This window comes from Amphimedon queenslandica, unplaced genomic scaffold (genome assembly GCF_000090795.2).
Source record: "Amphimedon queenslandica unplaced genomic scaffold, v1.1 AMPQUscaffold_13507, whole genome shotgun sequence".
Lineage (NCBI taxonomy): Eukaryota > Metazoa > Porifera > Demospongiae > Haplosclerida > Niphatidae > Amphimedon > Amphimedon queenslandica.
Genome location: NW_003546257.1, coordinates 478,570 through 498,282, shown reverse-complemented (window position 1 = coordinate 498,282; position 19,713 = coordinate 478,570). Strand labels below are relative to the sequence as shown.

Here is a 19,713-nt window from a genome sequence, read left to right as displayed (position 1 = left end):
AATTTCAAAATTCCACTTCTACGCTTTTATAGAATAAATACGGTAGATACATTCTGCAAAAAAAATTAGACATTAAGTTCTTTTTTCTGAGGCTTGAGCTATTAATCAAAGCCTCAGCTTAATTCCAGGGATATAAAAATTGCTAGGACCACCACATAAAGATTGGAGCATCTATAAATTACAGATTTAGAGATCTTGAGCTGCAAAAATAAATAAAATGAAAATAAAGATGATAATGTTAAATATTAAGCACAACAATAGATCCATCCCACAAAGAACAAGCGACTAATGATGGGACAGTTGGATGGCACTGAACTGCAATGGAAGGCATTGAAAATGAATGTCTCTTCCTAAGTCTCGTCGTGTGACAGTCATATACATACAGGCCTCCATCAGAACTACCAGAAACAAGATACTGACCATTATAATCAATATCAAATTGGGTTTTGTAGCCGCTCACTGAATGATGATCGTACCGCTTTCTCTTATTCATCCTGTAAGGTGGTTTAGAGGAGAAGATTACAATATAGTTAGCATTGGATTGAGCCATGAACTGTTCTTCATAAGGATGAGTCATAACACAGGGACAGGTATAAGGCTCGCAGTAAATCTGACTAGACTTTGCAACACTGAAAGAACAATCCCACACTAGCAGCATCTGACTCGCTGCATTTTTACGCACAATATCAGAAGAAGCAACCAGCTCTTTTCCACCATTGATAAAAGTAATGTCTAGTATTTGTCCTCCAGAACCGATAAACGAGTTAATGGACTTTTGGGTTCTGATGTCCCAAGATTTGACAGTTTTACATGAATCCCCTGTGACAAATACATTGNGATCAGTTGGATGAAGAGCTAATGCAGTCAATATGCCATCCAGTTTAATAGTATGTATTGTAATCATAGTTTCCATGTCTGTTTCATTTACAGCTTTATCATGTCCGCCACTTAAAGTCTGATTAGAATCATGCACCCATTTAGCAACCTGGACAGGAGTGCTTGAAATCAAAGAGGCAAGACAGTGATTCTTATGTGAGCTGTCCCACACTTTGACTGTTCTGTCAAGAGAGGAGGAGAGTAAAAGAGAAGGATGGGATGAGTGCCAGTCAAGACTCAGGACTGGCTTATCATGTCCTCTCCAAACTAAAGGATCTTTATTATGACTACTGATCCATGTACTAGTTGGTCCTTTTATAAAAGATGATAGAGAGCTGCTATTAGCTACAGAGTCTGTACTAGTTAAGGATGAAGGAGCATTATTAAAAGATGGAGTGGCACTGACTCCAAGCATTTTTCTCTTTCTTGTAGATACATAGCGGCCACTTGATGGAGTAACGGCTGTACTAATAATATCTTGAGAATTTGGACAGAATACTGTGGGTCTTTGGGGCTCAGAGTCTTCACTACTAGCTTCACAAACACCTTGATACTCCTTGGCAATAAGCTCCATTTTGTTGTAGGCAGAGCATCAACTCTATTTTAGCCACGCCCCTGAAATGAACACGTGGATCCACGTGTGCATTGCTAACCACGCCTACCAGTAGATAAGGGTGTGGTTTTCTATTGTAACCTTGGCAACATACATTTTTATAAAAATGGCTGCTATACCTCATCAAGGAATGGACGTATTGGCAGAAGAGAACAGAGAGGGAGAGGATGAGACGGAAGAAGAAGACCAGAGAGAGAGCATTGATGAAGATGAAGATCCTTCTGAGCTTGTTGTCCTTGATCCTTCTCATGTAACATAAAATTACTATTATTAATCAATAATCACTCTTTATATTGTACTCAATAGCCTCTTATGGAACGGGTCCAAGCTGCTTTGAGCGAACAACTTAAAAAACAAAATGAGAAACTGGAGCATGAAGTATTGGAAAAGGTTTGTATGAAATTTTCGCACCTACATTGTACATGTACATTATAATATAATAATACATGTATTATTATTTTTGCTGTTTTTATGCAGAGAGAGTCACTCAAAGCAGCGATAAAGACACGAGAGGAGATTGGAGTTGATTTGTATGGCGTACAGCAACAGCTGGCGAGACAACAGATGCTTATTGAAAAGGAACAGGTCAAATACTAATAATAATTTTTATTTATTTATTATTATTATTATTATTATTATTTATTTATTTATTTTAGGATAATCACAGTGCCATCATACAAGTACGTCATCAAAAGGAGCAGTCAATGCAGAATATCCAAGGAATGCACCAGAAGATGCAGGAGCAACTCAAGCAGGATGAAGACCATGGTAATGGAGGGAGCAGCAGCAATGTAATGTAATTTTATATTTCATTAAGTTATGCCAATTTTGCCTAAATATATGCATAAACTAATATTATTGCTTTCCCTAACAGCTCAAAACTCTATTTATTGCATTGTTGTAACTTTCTGGAATTTTGTGAAATTATTTACTAAATGCACCACAACTTAGGCAACAACAAAAATAATATTTATTATATTTTTTTATATTTATTATTTTTTTAATTTTATCTTGTGCGTGTAGCCTCTAATCTTAGAAGTGAGATGGAGAATGCTGCCATTAGACTCAACTACCTCAATGAAGCTCACTCGACTGTACAACAGGATATTGCTCTCACTGTGAGGGCCACTGAGAAAGCAGTGGCTGATGTTGATAGGGCTCAGCAAGACAAGCTCAAGCAAGTAAGGATAATTAGTCTAATTTATAGTGTTATACGTTTATAAGGATTATAGAATCTCATACAATAAGTAGTATTTCTCACAAAACATGCTAAGTGAGCTAAACAGCATGAGCTTCATGAGCTGACAAGCACTACAATACAGTACATGGCATTTGGAGCAACTTTAAAAATTCGTAAAAATTTTAATTGTGATTGGAATCAGCTCAAACTTTTTACGCAACTTAAGAACATGTATATGTATCAGGAAAAGTTATAAAAATGAAGAATTTTCTACTTTTCATTTTTGATGAAATTTGGCCAAAGTCCCTGTACTATAGTACAGAGACTTTGGCCCGATTTTGGAACAACTTTAAAAATTTATAAAAAAACAAATCTTGATTGGAATCGTCTCAAAATTGAAATATAGCATAAAAACATGTATATGTATCAGGAAAAAATTTTAAATGAAGAATTCTCAACTTTTCATTTTTGATGAAATTTGGTCAATTACCCTGTACTATAGTACAGGGACTTTGGTCTGAGTTTGGAGCAACTTTTAAATGAGTAAATAAGCTATAGCTATGATTAATTTGATATTTTCATCATTATCTTTTGTTAGGATTTATATCTTGATCGCTTGACACGTGAAGTTGAGCAACTTGAAGAGAAGATAGCCCTAGCTAACATGCAGTGTCAAGCTCAGGCCCAAGAAACTAAAGCAATGAAAGAAACACTAGCTGAAGCAGCAATGGAGCTGGAGGTAAGACTGAACTTCTTAATTTTACTCTTTCCCCCCCCCCCTCTCTCTCTCTCACTAGGCTCTGTGTTTTGAGAAGAAGAAGCTCATGGCCCAATGGAACAGCAGTCTGGTTGGAATGAAGAGAAGAGATGAAGCCTACTTTGCTATGGTCACTGCTAGAAAGTGAGTACAACTACAACTACAACTACATGTACATAGTAACTTGTTGAACTCTAATTGATATTCTGATAATACATGTACATGTACATGTAACTGTACATGTACATGTACAATTACATTATCATTTTTGGCAGTCTATAGATATGAATGCAGATTAAATGTACATGTAAGGAAACATGCATGTACATGTACGTGTACAGTTACATGTACATGTAACTGTACACATACATGTACATGTAACTGTACACGTACATGTACATGTAACTGTACATATCTAAGATACAAATGATAGTGAACATGTACATGGAAGGCTTTCTAAACAGTGGGCTGGTTTCATTTGTAAATTACATGTACATCTAAATTGTATTTCTAATTATTTATACCTATTATTATTATTATTTATTTTAATTATTTATTAGCATACAACAGCAGAAGATACACAGTACCAACACAGAGCAGGAGAATTACAAGAAGAGCATAGTACAGGAACAGGAGCAGAATGAACAACTGACACTGATACTCCACAAGATTGAGACCGACATTAGTCACGTGAAGCGGTACATTGGGCAGTGCGAAACTAAGACTGAAGCTTTTAAAGTTGAATACATGACCTACACCAGAGCTCTACAAGAAACAGAGCAAGCACTAACTGCAGTCACTGGGGTAAGGTAGAACACATAGATACATGTACAGAAACATTAATAGTTCACACACATAATGTAATGTACATGTACATGTATGTGTATGTACAGATGAGATAGGACATCAAGAAACTTTAACCTACACTGTACACTGTATGCTCAATCCAGCAAACATGATGTATCACACATCCATTGAAACACACACACACACACATTATTATTATTTACAGTTACATGTACACTGTATCACCAACCAGCTTTTAGAATAGGAAAAATACATGCAACATGATTTTTGCATATATATATATATACCTGTTTATAATATTCATTAGGAGTAGATCATGTGTACATGTACATGTTGCATGTGGACTGAATGTATTCAATGGTCCTCTAATGCTAGCTGTACATGTACATACATGTATATTCACACTGTAATTGAATGAGCCACTCCTTGTATGGGATTTAATTGTACCTTTCAAAGGATGTGCCCTCAGTATTTATGTACATGGTACCCATATTGACACAACACACACACACACAAACAGTATACATGTACATGTACATGTACATGTATATGAGCATTTATTTACACATTAATTATAGCTACATGTGATAGACATTGGAGGAGGGGATTTTGGTAAATTTGACATTTTGATAGCCATTCTCACCTAAATAAAACACCCCTCCCACCATTATGTCCATGGACACAAGACTAAATACATGTATTTACCAAGTTATGATTAAATCTATTTTAGGAGTGTACTATGAAGAGTAATGAGATACTAGCTCTGAGAACACAGATAGAGAGAGAAGGCCTGGAGAAGAGGAGGCTGGAAGATGCTGTCATGGAGAATATGATGCAGAGACTCACTATGGACAAAGCTACACAGTACAGTCAGAAATCACTTGAGAAACTACGGAAATCAGTCCAACAACTGGTAAGAAACAACATGGATACGGACATTTAACTTTTAGCAATCAATTAAATTATTATCTATTATAATTACATGTACATTTAATTATTTTTTAATTTAAGAATAATTATAATTTATTAAGCTGTACATGTACATGTATAGTCTCTCTGTGTGGCTTCTTGCTACATGTAAATCAAATTTAGAGTCAATTTGAGGTTTTAAAATCAAATATTGCCTACATGTGTATTTTCATACACTGTATGTGTGTACATGTACATGTACAACACCTAATTTCTCATTATTAAATAAAATAAATTACAATTTCTTATACAGCTACATATCATACATGCATGGTGTATAATTACTTGCACATTACAAAAGTACCTCTGAAATGAGGACACCTTTATATTAAGGACAGATAATGGTGTCCTTAATAAAGAGGCTACACTGTACAGGGATCATAATACATCATTACTCAACATTGTTTTATTTTATGTTAGGAAATGTCAATAGCTATAGTAGATAATGAGGTATCTCAAGCAGCACTGGAAGTGTCAAATGTTCTCTCAATGCTAAAGAGACTTGAAGCAGCTCTTGAGGAATCCAACGACGCCATAAAGACACAGAACAATGAGATATCAAAGAGCGAGGCTGAGATTGGACGCAACAATGCTCTCATAGAGAGAAAGCAGACTCAGATTGATCAGATGAATAAGAAAATCGAATTAAAAATAAGCAAAGCTGGAGGAGTAAGTGTACATGTACATGTACATGTACATGATTAAAGCATACCATATTTTTAGAGTACATGTACATGTACATGTGTGTGTGGGCGGTACATGTATTAGTAATCATGTTGCCATACCCTACACCTGTACATGTACACAATAACATGTGTACATGTACATCCATGTTCATATCCATACACATAATACATGTACATAACTACTATTATTATTATATTAATTTTGCTTGACACGATGAAATTATGCAAGTCCTCCGTAAACAGTGACAAATATGTACACGTACAGTATGTTCGTTACATGTACATGTACTTGACTACTTGTTACACGATATGACATTACTTTTACTAAAATGAGGTATGGACACTTGAAGTCTGTCGTGATTCATGAACACTCGTACTTTAATTGTTCGTTGTCTTTTTTAGGGCGAGAATCTCGGCCCCTGGGAAATGAGAATAGACGAGCTACAGAAACAGATATCAGACAGTTTGGAGGTGTGTGGGAAAATGCAGCAACATTGGCTACGACAGCAAAACGAGCTTGTCAAGAAGACTGCAGAGATTGACGAGCTGGTTAAAATGACTGACGACCTTCAGAAGAAGGAGCTCATTCTCTCACAGAAAAAGATTCGACTTGATGGTAATACAGTATAGTCTCTCTTAATGGACACTTTCTATAGCGTACACCTCCATTTAACGGACAGCACCTAGTGTACCAATTACATTCCTTACTGTATAAAATAACCTCCACATAAAGGACACCTCTGTATAACAGAGACACTTTCAAAGTGTCCATTATATAGAGGCTAGTCTGTATAATCATGATCCTACCTGTATGTACATGTACATTAGCATGAGACTATAACAGCATATTAATGTATTACAGAACAGAGTCTCCTGGTATATTAAATCATTTCATTGGGGCATGGCACTTTAATCCTTTTGAAGCTCAATTAGACCCATTCAGTCATATCCTTCATACCTTACTGTATGCCTCCTTCTATTTAATAATGATTCTAATTTGCATACTGTATACACTAGGTAACACCACCCCATCTCTAACCAATAGCACTCTATACACCATACATGTACAATAGTATTTATTACACATGATATTATACTTCAGTCATACTATATAGTCTGTCAAAGGATAGTTGCTACTTGTTTACCCGTTCTACTGGTGTTTACAACATAATGTCAAATGTATTTTACATGATCATGGAATAATGTGATTGTTAAAGGAGTAATTGGATTAGCTACTAGAAATGTACTAGCATGTTATTTGGTAATTGGCGTAGGCTTCTCTTTATGATTTCACCATTCGCATATCTAAAGATATTAGGACATGTACATGTACATGTACACTGAAGTATTATAGACTCCTTCATACTACAGTGGTGGTAGTAAGAATAATGCATAATGTAGTTTATGTGCATATTATCATTGATTAACTACATGGTATTATTTTAGAAAAGTTTCCTCCTACTGTACGTAATAATTCCTCTTAATATTTGCATGTATACGTGTACATGAATATTTGACACTATTATTATTATTATTATTATTATTATTATTATTATTATTATTATTATTATTATTATTATTATTATTTATTAAATGCAATTTTCATGTGCAGATGAGTTGACTGGTGAAGAGAGAAGTTATGTTGATGTAAAGAAGAGTATAGAGACACTCCAGAAGGACATGGTGAGGCTAAATGGACTCATCACTGGAAAGAAAGGAGAGCAGCATAAACTGGAGCAAAGCAACACCCTCCTTGAAAAGGACTTCATCTCAGCTTTAAAGGTACATACACATTATACTGTACATGTACATGTACATGCTGGTATATAAGTGTGTGTACTGTAGAGGGAAGCATTTATTTTTCTATTAAGAAAATATTTGTCATTTCTCGAAGCATTGGTTTTTGATGTGCATGGTGGCCGACATTACAAGTGTTTAATGTTGTGATTATTATAAGCTAAGGATATTAGCTAAGGATATAAGGATATTAACATACGGGAAAATAATATTATTATATTTTTTATAATGATTAAAGTATTATTAATGATCAGAGGATTGGTGAGCAAGGTGTTCAACCTTGTGGCAGTCATGTCCAAGTTCTTGTCATTCTGCCTGCTGCATCAAACAGTGTACAATAGTATACTAATAATATACTGATAATCTAGTAATAATTATACTAATAATGTACCAATAATATACTGATAATGTATTGCAACAGAGAGGCTGGAATGAAGCTTTACTTTTTTTGCATAATTCATTATTATTAGGAGGCAGAGTTGGAGTTCATACAGCTTCAGGTAAAACTAAACCAGCTCCATGAAGAGAAAGAAAGAGTTACCAACAGTTTACTAGAAGCTGAGTAAGATCAACACATAAACACATTCACGTACATGTACATGTACATAAATGCATACAGTACATGGTCCAAATACATGTACATGTACATATAAGCCACTGTTCCTCTATGTCACTCTAAATGAAGCCACAATCCAATAACAGGATTATTGTTCATACCAAAGCAGTCAGTGTGTGTATAGGTACATTGTACCCCTACATGTAAATGTAATTGTACATGTAGTCGTACATGTACATACAGCAGTGGAACACACATGTTCTCTGGTGGGGTAATTACATTAATGGATATCTGGTGTACTATAGCATGTTAGGTATGTTCTGTTTTCACACGCACCCTCTACCTCTCTCTCACCTGCACTAACACGTACATGTACATGTACATATACATGCATATAAGATATATCTTGATACAATATGTAAACATGTATAATAGTATATTATCGATGTACATGTACATGTACATATAAATTTGATACTCACATAATGATGATAATATTGATGTGCATATGTGAACGTGTATTGATGTACGTGTACGTGTACACGTAGGCATCAAATTATGCTGTGGGAGAGGAAGATAAAGCTAGCGAAGGAGATGAAAGACTCTGTTGATTCTGATGCAGGACAGGCCGAGATCAAAGCAATGAAAGCAGAGATACACAGAATGCAGGTAAAGTGTACATTATAACAATAAAGATAAGGAACATGTTGGAAACATTGTAATGAACATAAGCACAATCGTAATTAATCCTTGTACGCATTGCTGCAATGTTTACAGTATAGCCTCTCTTAATGGACACTCTCTATAGCGTACACCTCCATTTAACGGACAGCACCTAGTGTACCAATTACATTCCTTACTGTATAAAATAACCTCCACATAAAGGACACCTCTGTATAACAGAGACACTTTCAAAGTGTCCATTATATAGAGGCTATACCCACATTATGTGTGTCTGTAGGTGAGGTATTCTCAACTACAAAGACAGCAAGAGGCCATGATACAAGAAATGGAGAAAGCTGTCTATCGAAGGGAAACCATCATACAAAGGTACTTGTACCTGCATCATTATTGTATGTACATGTACATGTATTTTATTGTTAATACAACCCATATTAATACCCTGTACATGCATCATGTGTGCATATTATAATACATTTGCTTATAGAAATGAAGCTCAATCCAAATCTGGTAAGAACAAGCAAACTCAGGGCTACTTGAAGAAGAAGATTGCTGACACAGGACGGAAGATCAAACAGACCCAGAAGGACATATCAAAGTACATTAAAGAGACAAACACGCTGGTTGACTTGAATATACTACTGATGATCCAGTAGTGTAATTTATTGGACCATATTGAGGAGGAGGGAGAACACCTTTTGTGTTCTGATATTGAGTTATTCCAATTATATCACTAGCCCTCTCTCTGCATGTGCATACATGAATCATTGGACTCACTGATAATGAGTTTGTGGTGTAGCTAATGAGACATAAATACTTACAATTATTGTATAAACATTGTTACTCTTGGGTAGCTTGAGATATGTACACGTACCATAAATACAGTCCATCCTGTTTCAAGGTGTGTGTGTGTGTGTGTATAAGTAATGGTAATACCTGAGGACTGAGATATCTGCTTGAGGGTGAAGCTGAGGGCAGATATCAAGGGACTCAGGTATTACATTCATTTGGCTATTATAATTATAATAATAATATTATTTCATTTAATATTAAATACATTGTGCCTGCTACACTCTTACAGACATTGTCTAAGCCCATATCTGTCACCATTACTCTTAAATGCATATGCCTGTATCTAATGGTGTTTCAGTAGTAGCCATTAGCCCTTACCAGACGATAGACTGTCATTGAGCAATGTGTCGAGGTGAGAAATATGCTACACAAGCCCCCATTAGTAATATATGTTCTCCTATTATATTATGGAGGTAGCCCTGGCCATAAAGCATTTGGTAGGCCTGTAGTTGGTGGTCATGTGCCTGTTAGTACAATGTCTTATCTCAGTGGGATCACTACTGTATAAATGGACTTCTACAGAATATGTTGCAGTTTTAATGTTATCACCTTTTGCTTGAGGGGAGAACATGTACACATGCCTGCCTCCCTCTCTCTCTATCAATATGGTAATACTTATACTGGCTTGTGTGTGTTTGTGTGTGTGTATGTATCAGTAGTAGGAGCACGTGTGTATTCTGTGAATAGATGGCACTGTGTTTTAATACAAGCATTGAGATTTGTTTCATAGTAATCACTTGTACTGAAGGAATGCAATTGGAGACGATTTTAAACCTTTTTCATTCTTTTAATAAAGTACATGTGCACTTAATAAAACCTCCCCTCTCTCTCTCTCCCTCTCTCTCCCCCTCTCTCTCTCTCCCCCTCTTTCTCCCCTCTCTCTCTCCCCCTCTCTCTCTCTTAGCTGTGAAAGGAGCATTGGGGCTACGGTGAAAGCTCAAAGTGACATTATGAATGAAATACAAGAGAGAGAGGCATCCTGTGAAGCACTTAAAGATGACAAGGAGTCTCTACAGCAACAGTTACAAGAGACAGAGAAGTCTAAACAAATGGTACAATAGACCCACTACTGTACTCTACGCTCACTGCAGTGTTTGTTGCTGTGTGTGTGTGTGTTTGTGTGTGCAAATAAATTTACATAAAATATTGTACTAGTTACGCTGATCCCTATGTGTGAGTTGATGGCTAGTATTGTAACAGCATGCTTTTATGGAACTTTTAATAACAACAATATTGACTTTAATTAATTCTAATCCAAGATTTAGTCTAGAGGTCAAACCGCTTGTTTAAAAGAAAATAATAATAATAATAATATGTACATGTACATGTACATGGCCCATGAACATATGGGTACATGTATTTTTAACAATGAATAAGAATGATAGAGTTATCATAATGATTTAGAGATTATATGTGTCTATTATATATTTTCCATCATAGGCAATGTTTGAATTATTATATACGCAGTCTCAAGTTAAAAGTCTTACAGCAGCAAAAGAGAACAAGTATCGTCTCCTACACAAAAGCAGCGAGGCTCGTTTAGCCGACATGCAAAGACAAAAAGAGAAATTGCAGTCATTTTGGAGCGTCGTTCAAAAAATCGAAAAAGAAGAATTGAGCCAACATCCACTTCTAGAGACACTGGGAGCTCAAATTATGACCAGATTAAAGAGACTACAGCAAGAGGAACCATCAACAGTGACAGTCTCGTGATGGCTGTGTACTGTTTGAAAGATTACTTGGACACACACCCACACACATACACATACATGTATATTTTATTGTATTAGGTAGGGCTACATGTACCAACACAACACACACCCAATGCATAACAGTGACATGGATAATCAGATTAATAATGATTAATAAATAATTAATTAAATAATCCTCACATAAAAGGAAATTGCAGGAGAAGGAGAAAGGACATTATTGTTTAGCTACTATTGGGCTCGTTTTTATTCAGGAGCGGGTCTGGAGCCGAGGGAATGTGGCCAGACGAGCAACAGGACGGCTCATCCAGTAGCCTCTCACCGTCCCCTGGACCAGATAGCCCAGCTAGTCACGTTCGAGCTGGCACGACCATACTCATCAATGGATCCTCCATACCGGCCAGTTCTAACAGCAGCTCAAGCGAGGAGACACCAGTAAGACAAAGCACACCTTTACAAGTAGCCCATATGGGTAAGTGGGTCTTTGTCTACACCTTAGTGTTTATTGCTCTCCCTGTTTTAGCTTATTATCCAGTCGTTTTATCACGACAATTGGAGCAAATGCAATCTGACTTAGTGCATGCTGCAGCACAGGACTACTCTCCTCCTCCTCCTTTCTCCCAGGGCAGTAATACTAGCGGGACTAGGAGCACTGGTGAGCCTCAAGGAGGAACTAGACTAGTAGCCATATCAAATGCCAGTCTCCTAGCTGCTGCAGCTTCACCAGGGACTCACTTTATTGACTGTGGGAAGTGCCAAGTGAAAGAAATGGAGATCAGGCAATTGAGAAAAAGAGTCCAAGCACTTGAAGAGCAGCTATGTAGAGCCATTGGAAGTAAGACATGAATCAGTCCTTGATAATTACTGTTTATTTCATCAATATCTTATAGGTAGGACTAGTAGTGTTAAAGTTCTTGATCCTGTAGTATTTGGCGGTAAACCACACTCAGTGCAGCCTGGACTCCAACAGCAGCAGCAGCAACCCCTCACTCTACAAGTGAGTCAATTCGTTCCACCTCCTCAGACCTTGCGAACGGTTCCACCATCACCACTTCCTCCATCGTCACATGAAGATGAAGAAGATGACAGCAAGCTATTCAAGCAAAGAACCCCCGAGAGAGCAATAGGGAAAAGCAGAGGACACTCTGGACTGATAGGAGGAGGGCACACTGTACTACCAGTCATTGGACACACTGCCTCTTCATCCTCATCCTCAGAGAAGACAAGCATTAGCGGTGAAAGTGGCAGTGCCACAGTTACAAAACTCTCCGTGTTGGAAAGCCAGGTGAGGTGATGTTGTCTGTTCCCTTACATGTGTAACAACAACTTGATACATGAATCATTAATGTACGCCTGACATTGCAGTATTAGGCCCACTGTATTGTACTATGTGAACTCCGTATAATATTATAATGATGATGATTATTGTCCATTGACAGGGTATGTCTGGTAAACACGGCAAAGATGATGACGATGCTATTGAACTGGTCCCTGGTACTAATGTGTTTATCTCAACTGCAAGACTGCAGCAAATACTCTCCATTGTGAAGACAGGGAAGCAGCTGGCAAGGAAGTTGATGAGTGTCTACTGGGACAGGATGATATTAGCTCGGTCAACGCTCTCCGCTGCTAGTCAGCATTACGAGCAACTCGATCCTAAAATAATATCGGCCATAAAAAGTAACTTTAATATAATATAAAATATTATCGTTATTATAATCACATTGTAGCTTATTGCGTCCTGTTTGACACCTCAGCAAGAAAGTCAGAGATTCACTCTACGATGATAGACAAGTGCGTTCAGGCCAGGCGGCCTAGAAGGTCAAGCCTCAAGCAGCAACAAGAAAGCACGACACCAAGACTGCAGCAAGTAATGGATATCGGGACGATCGGGCGAACCTTAATTACCACCAGTGTTCCTGTTACTCCTCCTCCTGCTCCTGCCCAGTATATTGTAAGTCAGGTGATAGGGGGTAAGGAGCAGTACCACATTGAAGGGGCTGGTACTACCAGTGGTATTCAGCAGCAACCCGAAGTCGTTCATGTGACTTCGCCGTATCAATTCACTTCACATCATCACCACAGCATTCACCAGTTGGACACAACTACCACTACCAGTGGATCACTGTCTGATGAAGATGATGATGATGAAGAGGAGGAGGAGGAGGAGGAGGAGAGTGAGAGAGTTCTCACAATACACTCTTAAGTATCAATAGTATGAAGAGAATGATGTATTGTACCAATCTTATATTATCAAACTATTACGTCCCATTCTGTTTGGCAGTCATCACTTTTAAGTCGACCAGTCTATTGCTCTCTGTTATATTATCATCATCCTTATTATTATTATCATACCAATTGATTTATCGCTCGTTATAATTATTATCATTATCACTATCATTATTATTATTATTATTATTACTACTATTATGCCTATATTAATTATATGATGCATTCCTCCTAATGATGCGAGTGTAATACACTTGCTGTTGCTGTTTTTTAAATGCCTTGTTGATGTTATCATTTTTTAAAAAACGATTGAAATAAAGAAAATAAAAAATCAAAAACGGACAAGGAATAAAGTACATAAGCAAGTCCCAGGAATCCAGCAAAGACAATGAGGGCCCACCACAAGTTCTGAAGTAAAATATAAAATAATAATATTAATTCTCATATATATATTTGATATTAACTACTGATAGTAATAATGCTTTATGAATGAGGAATTTGATAATAAGTATAAACCTCCAAGTATGCCATTAAGTAATAATATTAGCTAGAAATTTAAAAGGTTTGAATAAAATGAATTTCATAATCCAAAGACATTGCATTCCAATTATAATTCTTTGTTGGCACAAGCTCTTAATAGGCAGAAATGGGACTAGCCACTGCTGCTGATTCAGGGCTATAAGATGTTACTGTTATTAAGGAAAGACAAAATTTGCATACCATTCTATTGCCATTGCAATGACAGACAACCTGTGAACAGAATGGACCAATTCAGTGCAACCTATATGTAACCTGACAGTCTGAAGCATCAAAAGCATAACAATCTATTTCCATCGCTCCATTATAATAAAGTATAAGATTTCCATTTTTTAAAGGAAAATGGCTCGCTTACAATTTATATTTTTATATCGTGATTGAATAGCTTAGAAGATGTAAATTTGGAAATATTCTTTGGCAGTATGTTCAATCCATGCATTAATCATGTTCTTGGTATTAATTATTTTATACCTGGTATAAAGCTTATAGCTACGTCATGCTAATGGACGAAGGAATTTAGATGAGGATTGCAATTAAGAGCCGAAATTACATCTAATAAAACCCAAAAAGGCTACACTGTAGTCACAATAAAGTCTTTGGCAGTTATGTAATGTTGCACAACACAAGAAAAGGTCAACTTAATGCTCTCTATTTATACATCAATCAAACAAAGGTATTGTCAAAATAATTATTTTTACAATTAAGCATGTGTATAATTTGACAGAATATGCATTAGATGATCAATAACTTTTATATATAAATCAAATAATTTTTATTTCTTTCTGGATTGTATCAGCATTCATATAATGGGCTAGGGTTAAAGGGTTAAAGTGTAAAGAGGTTTGGGGTCGTTATTATTATAATCAAGTAGATGAACTTCCAGTTAAAACAAAAGAAGCTTCATAACTATTGATACAATAGCTCAATTTAATATTCAAACTTTGCAAAGACAATAAAATAAATTGCATTTTGATTCTATGTGACAGATATTATTTTAATAACAATAAAACTGCAATAAGTTAAAGAGACATAGCGTGTTCAAGAAATATGACACACTCTAAACTTAACTTCTAAATACCTTAGCTTATAGATTTAATGTATTAAAATATATGTTAACATAATGACTGGTAGTTGCTAAGCAAAACATCGTTTTTATAGTTGATAGTATTTTAAGATCATGTATAAGTATTAATGAGTCAAGTAATGTTAATCGTTTAATTATTCTATTGAAAGTAATTAGCCCAACCCAATATAGATGCGAATTAATACAACACAAGGTACCACCCAATGGTAGTCAGCCAGTCAATAACACTGTTTATGTCACAGGGTGCAAATTTGACGCCTACCTGAAATTGCTGGGTTGGCTGAAAGTTTTGAATCTCTTTGTGCCTTAGCTCCCTTGGTCTGTGCCGTCCACGCAGTTCATGCTTTTCTCTAGTACCTTTAAAGAGGTAATGGGTGCATTTAAAGTTGCAGGAGATGATGACTCACCTAACTTCTGTCTGTACTGGTCAACCGAGAGCTTACTCCTGCCACTAGAGCTATTGTCCTTTCTTCCCATTTCTGATAGTACAATAAGTCATACACGCCTTTAATATTGCGTGGGCTGAGGGTTCCTCCTTGTTTCCTCCTTCTAAGACTAAACTGCAAATACCTTCAGAGGCCTTCATGAGAAAATTAAACCAAAGCCCCACTACCCAGTGGATTTTGTTTCACTTTAGCTGCAAACACATGACAAGTTTTAGTAGTAAAAAGATTGTGAGTCATGATGCATGTTAATTTTTTTGTAGAGTAAATCTTGAAGTTGCTTTTGCACCTACTTGAGCTACGCCCACGTAATTTTAATTAATTAACATCTAGGGTGTGGCTCAGTGCTGAGCTATGGCAGTTTATATCAGTTCAGTGTTCCTATTGCTTCTCTGCAGCAGTTCGTTACTACTAGAGGTCTCAGCTGGAGAGAATGCTGTACTGAATGTTCACATAGTCCCTCATACACACGATGATGTTGGCTGGCAGAAAACTGTTGATGAATATTACTATGGAGGTATATACTAATAGCAATTTTCAATAAATAAAATTATTGCTGTACTATTATATTGTTTGACAGCTAATAAAAGCATTGCACAGGGATCAGTACAATACATACTGGATTCAGTCATCACTGAACTGGGTAAGAATGAAGAGAGGAAATTTATTTACGTGGAAATGGCCTTCTTCACTCGATGGTGGAGCGAACAACCTGATGACATCAAACAGAAAGTATAACTGTATTATTATTATTATGTGCTTTAGTTATTGTCCTCTACAGGTTCATGAATTGGTGGATAGTGGGCAGCTGGAGTTCATTAATGGCGGGTGGTGCATGAGTGATGAAGCCTCCACTCATTATAATGCCATCATTGATCAGATGTCCATTGGCCTGAGGTTTATTGCTAACACGTTTGGTGTTAGCCCTTCCGTCGGTTGGCAGATTGATCCATTCGGACACTCGTCTTTTCATGCTACTTCATTCTCTTTGGTAAATACAGTGAAAAATACCATGAGCTATAGAACTTCATTTATGTATCATTTATTATGGCCATTTTTAAAAATTAGCACATTTTTTGAAAAAATCCCTGTACTATAGCCCATGGTTTTTCCCAAAAAATGGCTCCAAAATCACCTCCCATTTTTATTACATTTTCTGATACATATTGATGTCCTTATGTTGTGTAGAAAGTTTGAGTCGATTCCGACTTAAATTTTTTGAGTTACGGCCATTTTAAGAAATGGGCCAATTTTTAAAAAAATCCCTGTACTATAGCCCATGGTTTTTTTCCAAAAAATGGCTCTGAAATTACCCCCAATTTTTATTACATTTTCTGATACATATTGATGTCCTTATGCTGTGTAGAAAGTTTGAGTCAATTCCAACTTAAATTTTTTGAGTTGCGGCCATTTTAAGAAACAGGCCAATTTTTGAAAAAATCCCTGTACTATAGCCCATGGTTTTTCCAAAAAATAGCTCTGAAATCACACCCAATTTTTATTACATTTTCTGACACATATTGATGTACTTATGCTGTGTAGAAAGTTTAAGCCAATTCCAACTTAAGTTTTTTGAATTACGGCCATTTTAAAAAATGGGCCAATTTCTGAAAAAATCACTGTACTATAGCCCATGGTTTTTTCCAAAAAATGGCTCCAAAATCACTCCCAATTTTTATTACATTTTCTGACACATATTGATGTACTTATACTGTGTAGAAAGTTTGAGTCGACTCCGACTTAAATTTTTCGAGTTACAGCCATTTTTAAAAATGGGCCAATTTTTGAAAAAAATCTCTGTACTATAGCCCATGGTTTTTTCCAAAAAATGGCTCCAAAATCACCCCAAATTTTTATTACATTTTCTGATACATATTGATGTCCTTATGCTGTGTAGAAAGTTTGAGTCGATTCCGACTTAAATTTTTCGAGTTACGGCCATTTTAAGAAACGGACCAATTTTTGAAAAAATCCCTGTACTATAGCCCATGGTTTTTTCCAAAAAATAGCTCAGAAATCACCCCAACTTTTAATTACATTTTCTGATACATATTGATGTCCTTATGCTGTGTAGAAAGTTTGAGTCGATTCCGACTTAAATTTTTCAAGTTACAGTCATTTTAAGAAACGGACCAATTTTTGAAAAAATCCCTGTACTATAGCCCATGGTTTTTTCTAAAAAAATGGCTCCAAAATTACCTCCCATTTTTATTACATTTTCTGATACATATTTTGAGTACATTTACTGTAGTGTACTATTACTTAATTTATATTTTAGTTTGGATTTGACAGTATGATGTTTGGTCGGCTTCATTACGAGGATGACGAAATTCGTAGAAACACGTCACAAAGAGAAATCATATGGAAGAGCAGTCCATCCCTGGGCAACATTGCTGATATATTTACTGAAGTATTGTACGGACATTATGCTGCTCCTCATGGTTTCTGCTTTGATTTAAGATGCAAGGACCCTCCAATTATGGTCAGCTCCAATCATTTCAATTCTCACTATTCATTAAAAAGTGTCTCATTGGTTTCTCTAGGATGATAATAATTTGTATGACGATAATGTGAAGAGTAGAGTGGATGAGTTTATAGAAACTGCACTAACTCAAGTAAGAATTGAAGTTTTATTATTATTATTATTATTATTATTATTATTATTATTATTATTATTATTATTATTATTATTATTATTATTATTATTATTATTATTATTATTATATTATGTATTAATAATTACCTTTTGAAGGCTCAAAGTTACAAGACTAATAACATCATCATGACAATGGGAGGTGATTTCCAATACGAGAATTCTCGTGAGTGGTTTGAGAACTTGGACAAACTCATAGCTTATGTCAATAAGGTAGTCACTGTACAACATCAACAGTATATTATACTCTTATAAAACACATTATTTATTCTTTATTATATAGAATGGCTCTATCAATGTTATGTATTCAACTCCGTCAATTTACACAAAATATGTCAATAGTGACAAGGACTTTAGACTATCCACTAAAAGTGATGATTTCTTTCCTTATGCCAATGCTCCTTGGGACTACTGGACAGGTACTATAGCAAGGAATGTATGCACATTTTGATCATTTTCCTCATTTTTAGGTTATTTCACTAGCAGACCTGCTTTGAAAGGTTACGTGAGGCAGTGTAATGCTCACTTGCAAGCATGTAAGCAATTGGAAGCAATTCATAATGGAATGGGAGACAAGGGACCCTCTTCAATAAAACTACGTTAGTAATATTATCATTATCATTATTATTATTATATTTTATTTTATTTATTCTTTTTTTATAGAGCAAGCAATGGGTGTTGCTCAACATCATGATGCTGTCTCGTAAGTAATAGTTTTACAATTTTATTTTATTATGTACCTGTATACAGTGGTACAGAGAAGCAGCATGTTGCTGATGATTATGCCAAGAGACTTCATGTTGGAGAAGTTGAGTGTCGTTCTGTAATGGCGACTGTCCTCAATGATCTTGCAGCTAAAGGAGCTAATGCACCTAAAATGAACTTGAGTTTCTGTGAATATCTTAACATCAGTGTGTGTCCAGTAACTGAGGGAGGAGATGTAAGTATGACAAAGAGACTTTCATTACTTTGATACTGTGTCCTTATAGTTCAGTATGGTAGTGTATAACTCATTAGGGCGTCCTTACACTGGTGTGGTTCATATTCCTATTATAAAGAGGAACATAATAGTCACTAGCCCTGATGGTAGTGCTGTACCAGTACAGGTATTAATAATGAGTGTATTAATGTGGCTATCATCTCTTTGATAGGTTGTTCCTATTAGTAATGTAACTAAATCACTATCACTGATTGTTACTGGTGATACAAAGGCTGAATATGTTGCTGTATTTGAAGTGACTGATGTACCTCCCTCTGGCTATGCCATATACACCAGTAAAACTA

At 36.0% G+C, this 19,713-nt stretch overlaps 4 protein-coding genes across 4 annotated transcripts in view; 3 read left to right on the top strand and 1 right to left on the bottom strand.

The window, feature by feature from the left end:
* Window positions 1–21: 21 nt before the first annotated feature.
* LOC100640481 (WD repeat-containing protein 25-like) lies at window positions 22–1,510 on the bottom strand. The gene has a single exon (XM_003383821.2). It carries the CDS (start codon window positions 1,448–1,450, stop codon window positions 239–241), a length of 1,212 nt encoding a protein of 403 aa, XP_003383869.1. The 5' UTR covers window positions 1,451–1,510; the 3' UTR covers window positions 22–238.
* A 49-nt stretch (window positions 1,511–1,559) lies between these two features.
* LOC100640354 (coiled-coil domain-containing protein 40-like) lies at window positions 1,560–11,647 on the top strand. The gene is made up of 18 exons (XM_020008760.1): window positions 1,560–1,739; window positions 1,796–1,879; window positions 1,967–2,074; window positions 2,146–2,257; window positions 2,513–2,670; window positions 3,268–3,408; window positions 3,467–3,570; window positions 3,987–4,230; window positions 4,964–5,146; window positions 5,623–5,871; window positions 6,291–6,504; window positions 7,501–7,670; window positions 8,156–8,247; window positions 8,790–8,910; window positions 9,203–9,291; window positions 9,410–9,520; window positions 10,679–10,826; window positions 11,215–11,647. Exons 1-18 carry the CDS (start codon window positions 1,596–1,598, stop codon window positions 11,485–11,487), a joined length of 2,745 nt encoding a protein of 914 aa, XP_019864319.1. The 5' UTR covers window positions 1,560–1,595; the 3' UTR covers window positions 11,488–11,647.
* Window positions 11,648–11,672: 25 nt separating this feature from the next.
* Window positions 11,673–14,018, top strand: LOC100640229 (uncharacterized). The gene is made up of 5 exons (XM_020008766.1): window positions 11,673–11,955; window positions 12,007–12,318; window positions 12,374–12,768; window positions 12,923–13,163; window positions 13,214–14,018. The coding sequence occupies exons 1-5, from the start codon at window positions 11,760–11,762 to the stop codon at window positions 13,687–13,689; spliced, it is 1,620 nt and encodes a 539-aa protein (XP_019864325.1). The 5' UTR covers window positions 11,673–11,759; the 3' UTR covers window positions 13,690–14,018.
* Window positions 14,019–16,037: 2,019 nt separating this feature from the next.
* LOC100640102 (lysosomal alpha-mannosidase-like) overlaps window positions 16,038–19,713 on the top strand; it is a 6,100-nt gene continuing 2,424 nt past the window's right edge. Inside the window, exons 1-12 of the mRNA XM_020008698.1 lie at window positions 16,038–16,293; window positions 16,357–16,508; window positions 16,558–16,767; window positions 18,055–18,258; window positions 18,320–18,391; window positions 18,529–18,642; window positions 18,713–18,848; window positions 18,900–19,028; window positions 19,093–19,132; window positions 19,180–19,369; window positions 19,419–19,535; window positions 19,581–19,704. Of these exons, the coding sequence (XP_019864257.1) occupies window positions 16,131–16,293; window positions 16,357–16,508; window positions 16,558–16,767; window positions 18,055–18,258; window positions 18,320–18,391; window positions 18,529–18,642; window positions 18,713–18,848; window positions 18,900–19,028; window positions 19,093–19,132; window positions 19,180–19,369; window positions 19,419–19,535; window positions 19,581–19,704 (1,651 nt within the window). The 5' untranslated portion in view covers window positions 16,038–16,130. The remainder of the gene's footprint in view (window positions 16,294–16,356; window positions 16,509–16,557; window positions 16,768–18,054; window positions 18,259–18,319; window positions 18,392–18,528; window positions 18,643–18,712; window positions 18,849–18,899; window positions 19,029–19,092; window positions 19,133–19,179; window positions 19,370–19,418; window positions 19,536–19,580; window positions 19,705–19,713) is intronic.

Bases quoted from the DNA above. Each gene is read 5' to 3' on its own strand.
- LOC100640354 (XM_020008760.1), top strand. From the start codon at position 1,596: ATGGCTGCTATACCTCATCAAGGAATGGACGTATTGGCAGAAGAGAAC. The intron at 5,147-5,622 runs GTAAGAAACAAC...ATTTTATGTTAG, and splicing joins GGAAATCAGTCCAACAACTG to GAAATGTCAATAGCTATAGT. The intron at 6,505-7,500 runs GTAATACAGTAT...TTTCATGTGCAG, and splicing joins GAAAAAGATTCGACTTGATG to ATGAGTTGACTGGTGAAGAG.
- LOC100640229 (XM_020008766.1), top strand. From the start codon at position 11,760: ATGTGGCCAGACGAGCAACAGGACGGCTCATCCAGTAGCCTCTCACCG. The intron at 11,956-12,006 runs GTAAGTGGGTCT...TCCCTGTTTTAG, and splicing joins TTTACAAGTAGCCCATATGG to CTTATTATCCAGTCGTTTTA. The intron at 13,164-13,213 runs GTAACTTTAATA...ATCACATTGTAG, and splicing joins AATAATATCGGCCATAAAAA to CTTATTGCGTCCTGTTTGAC.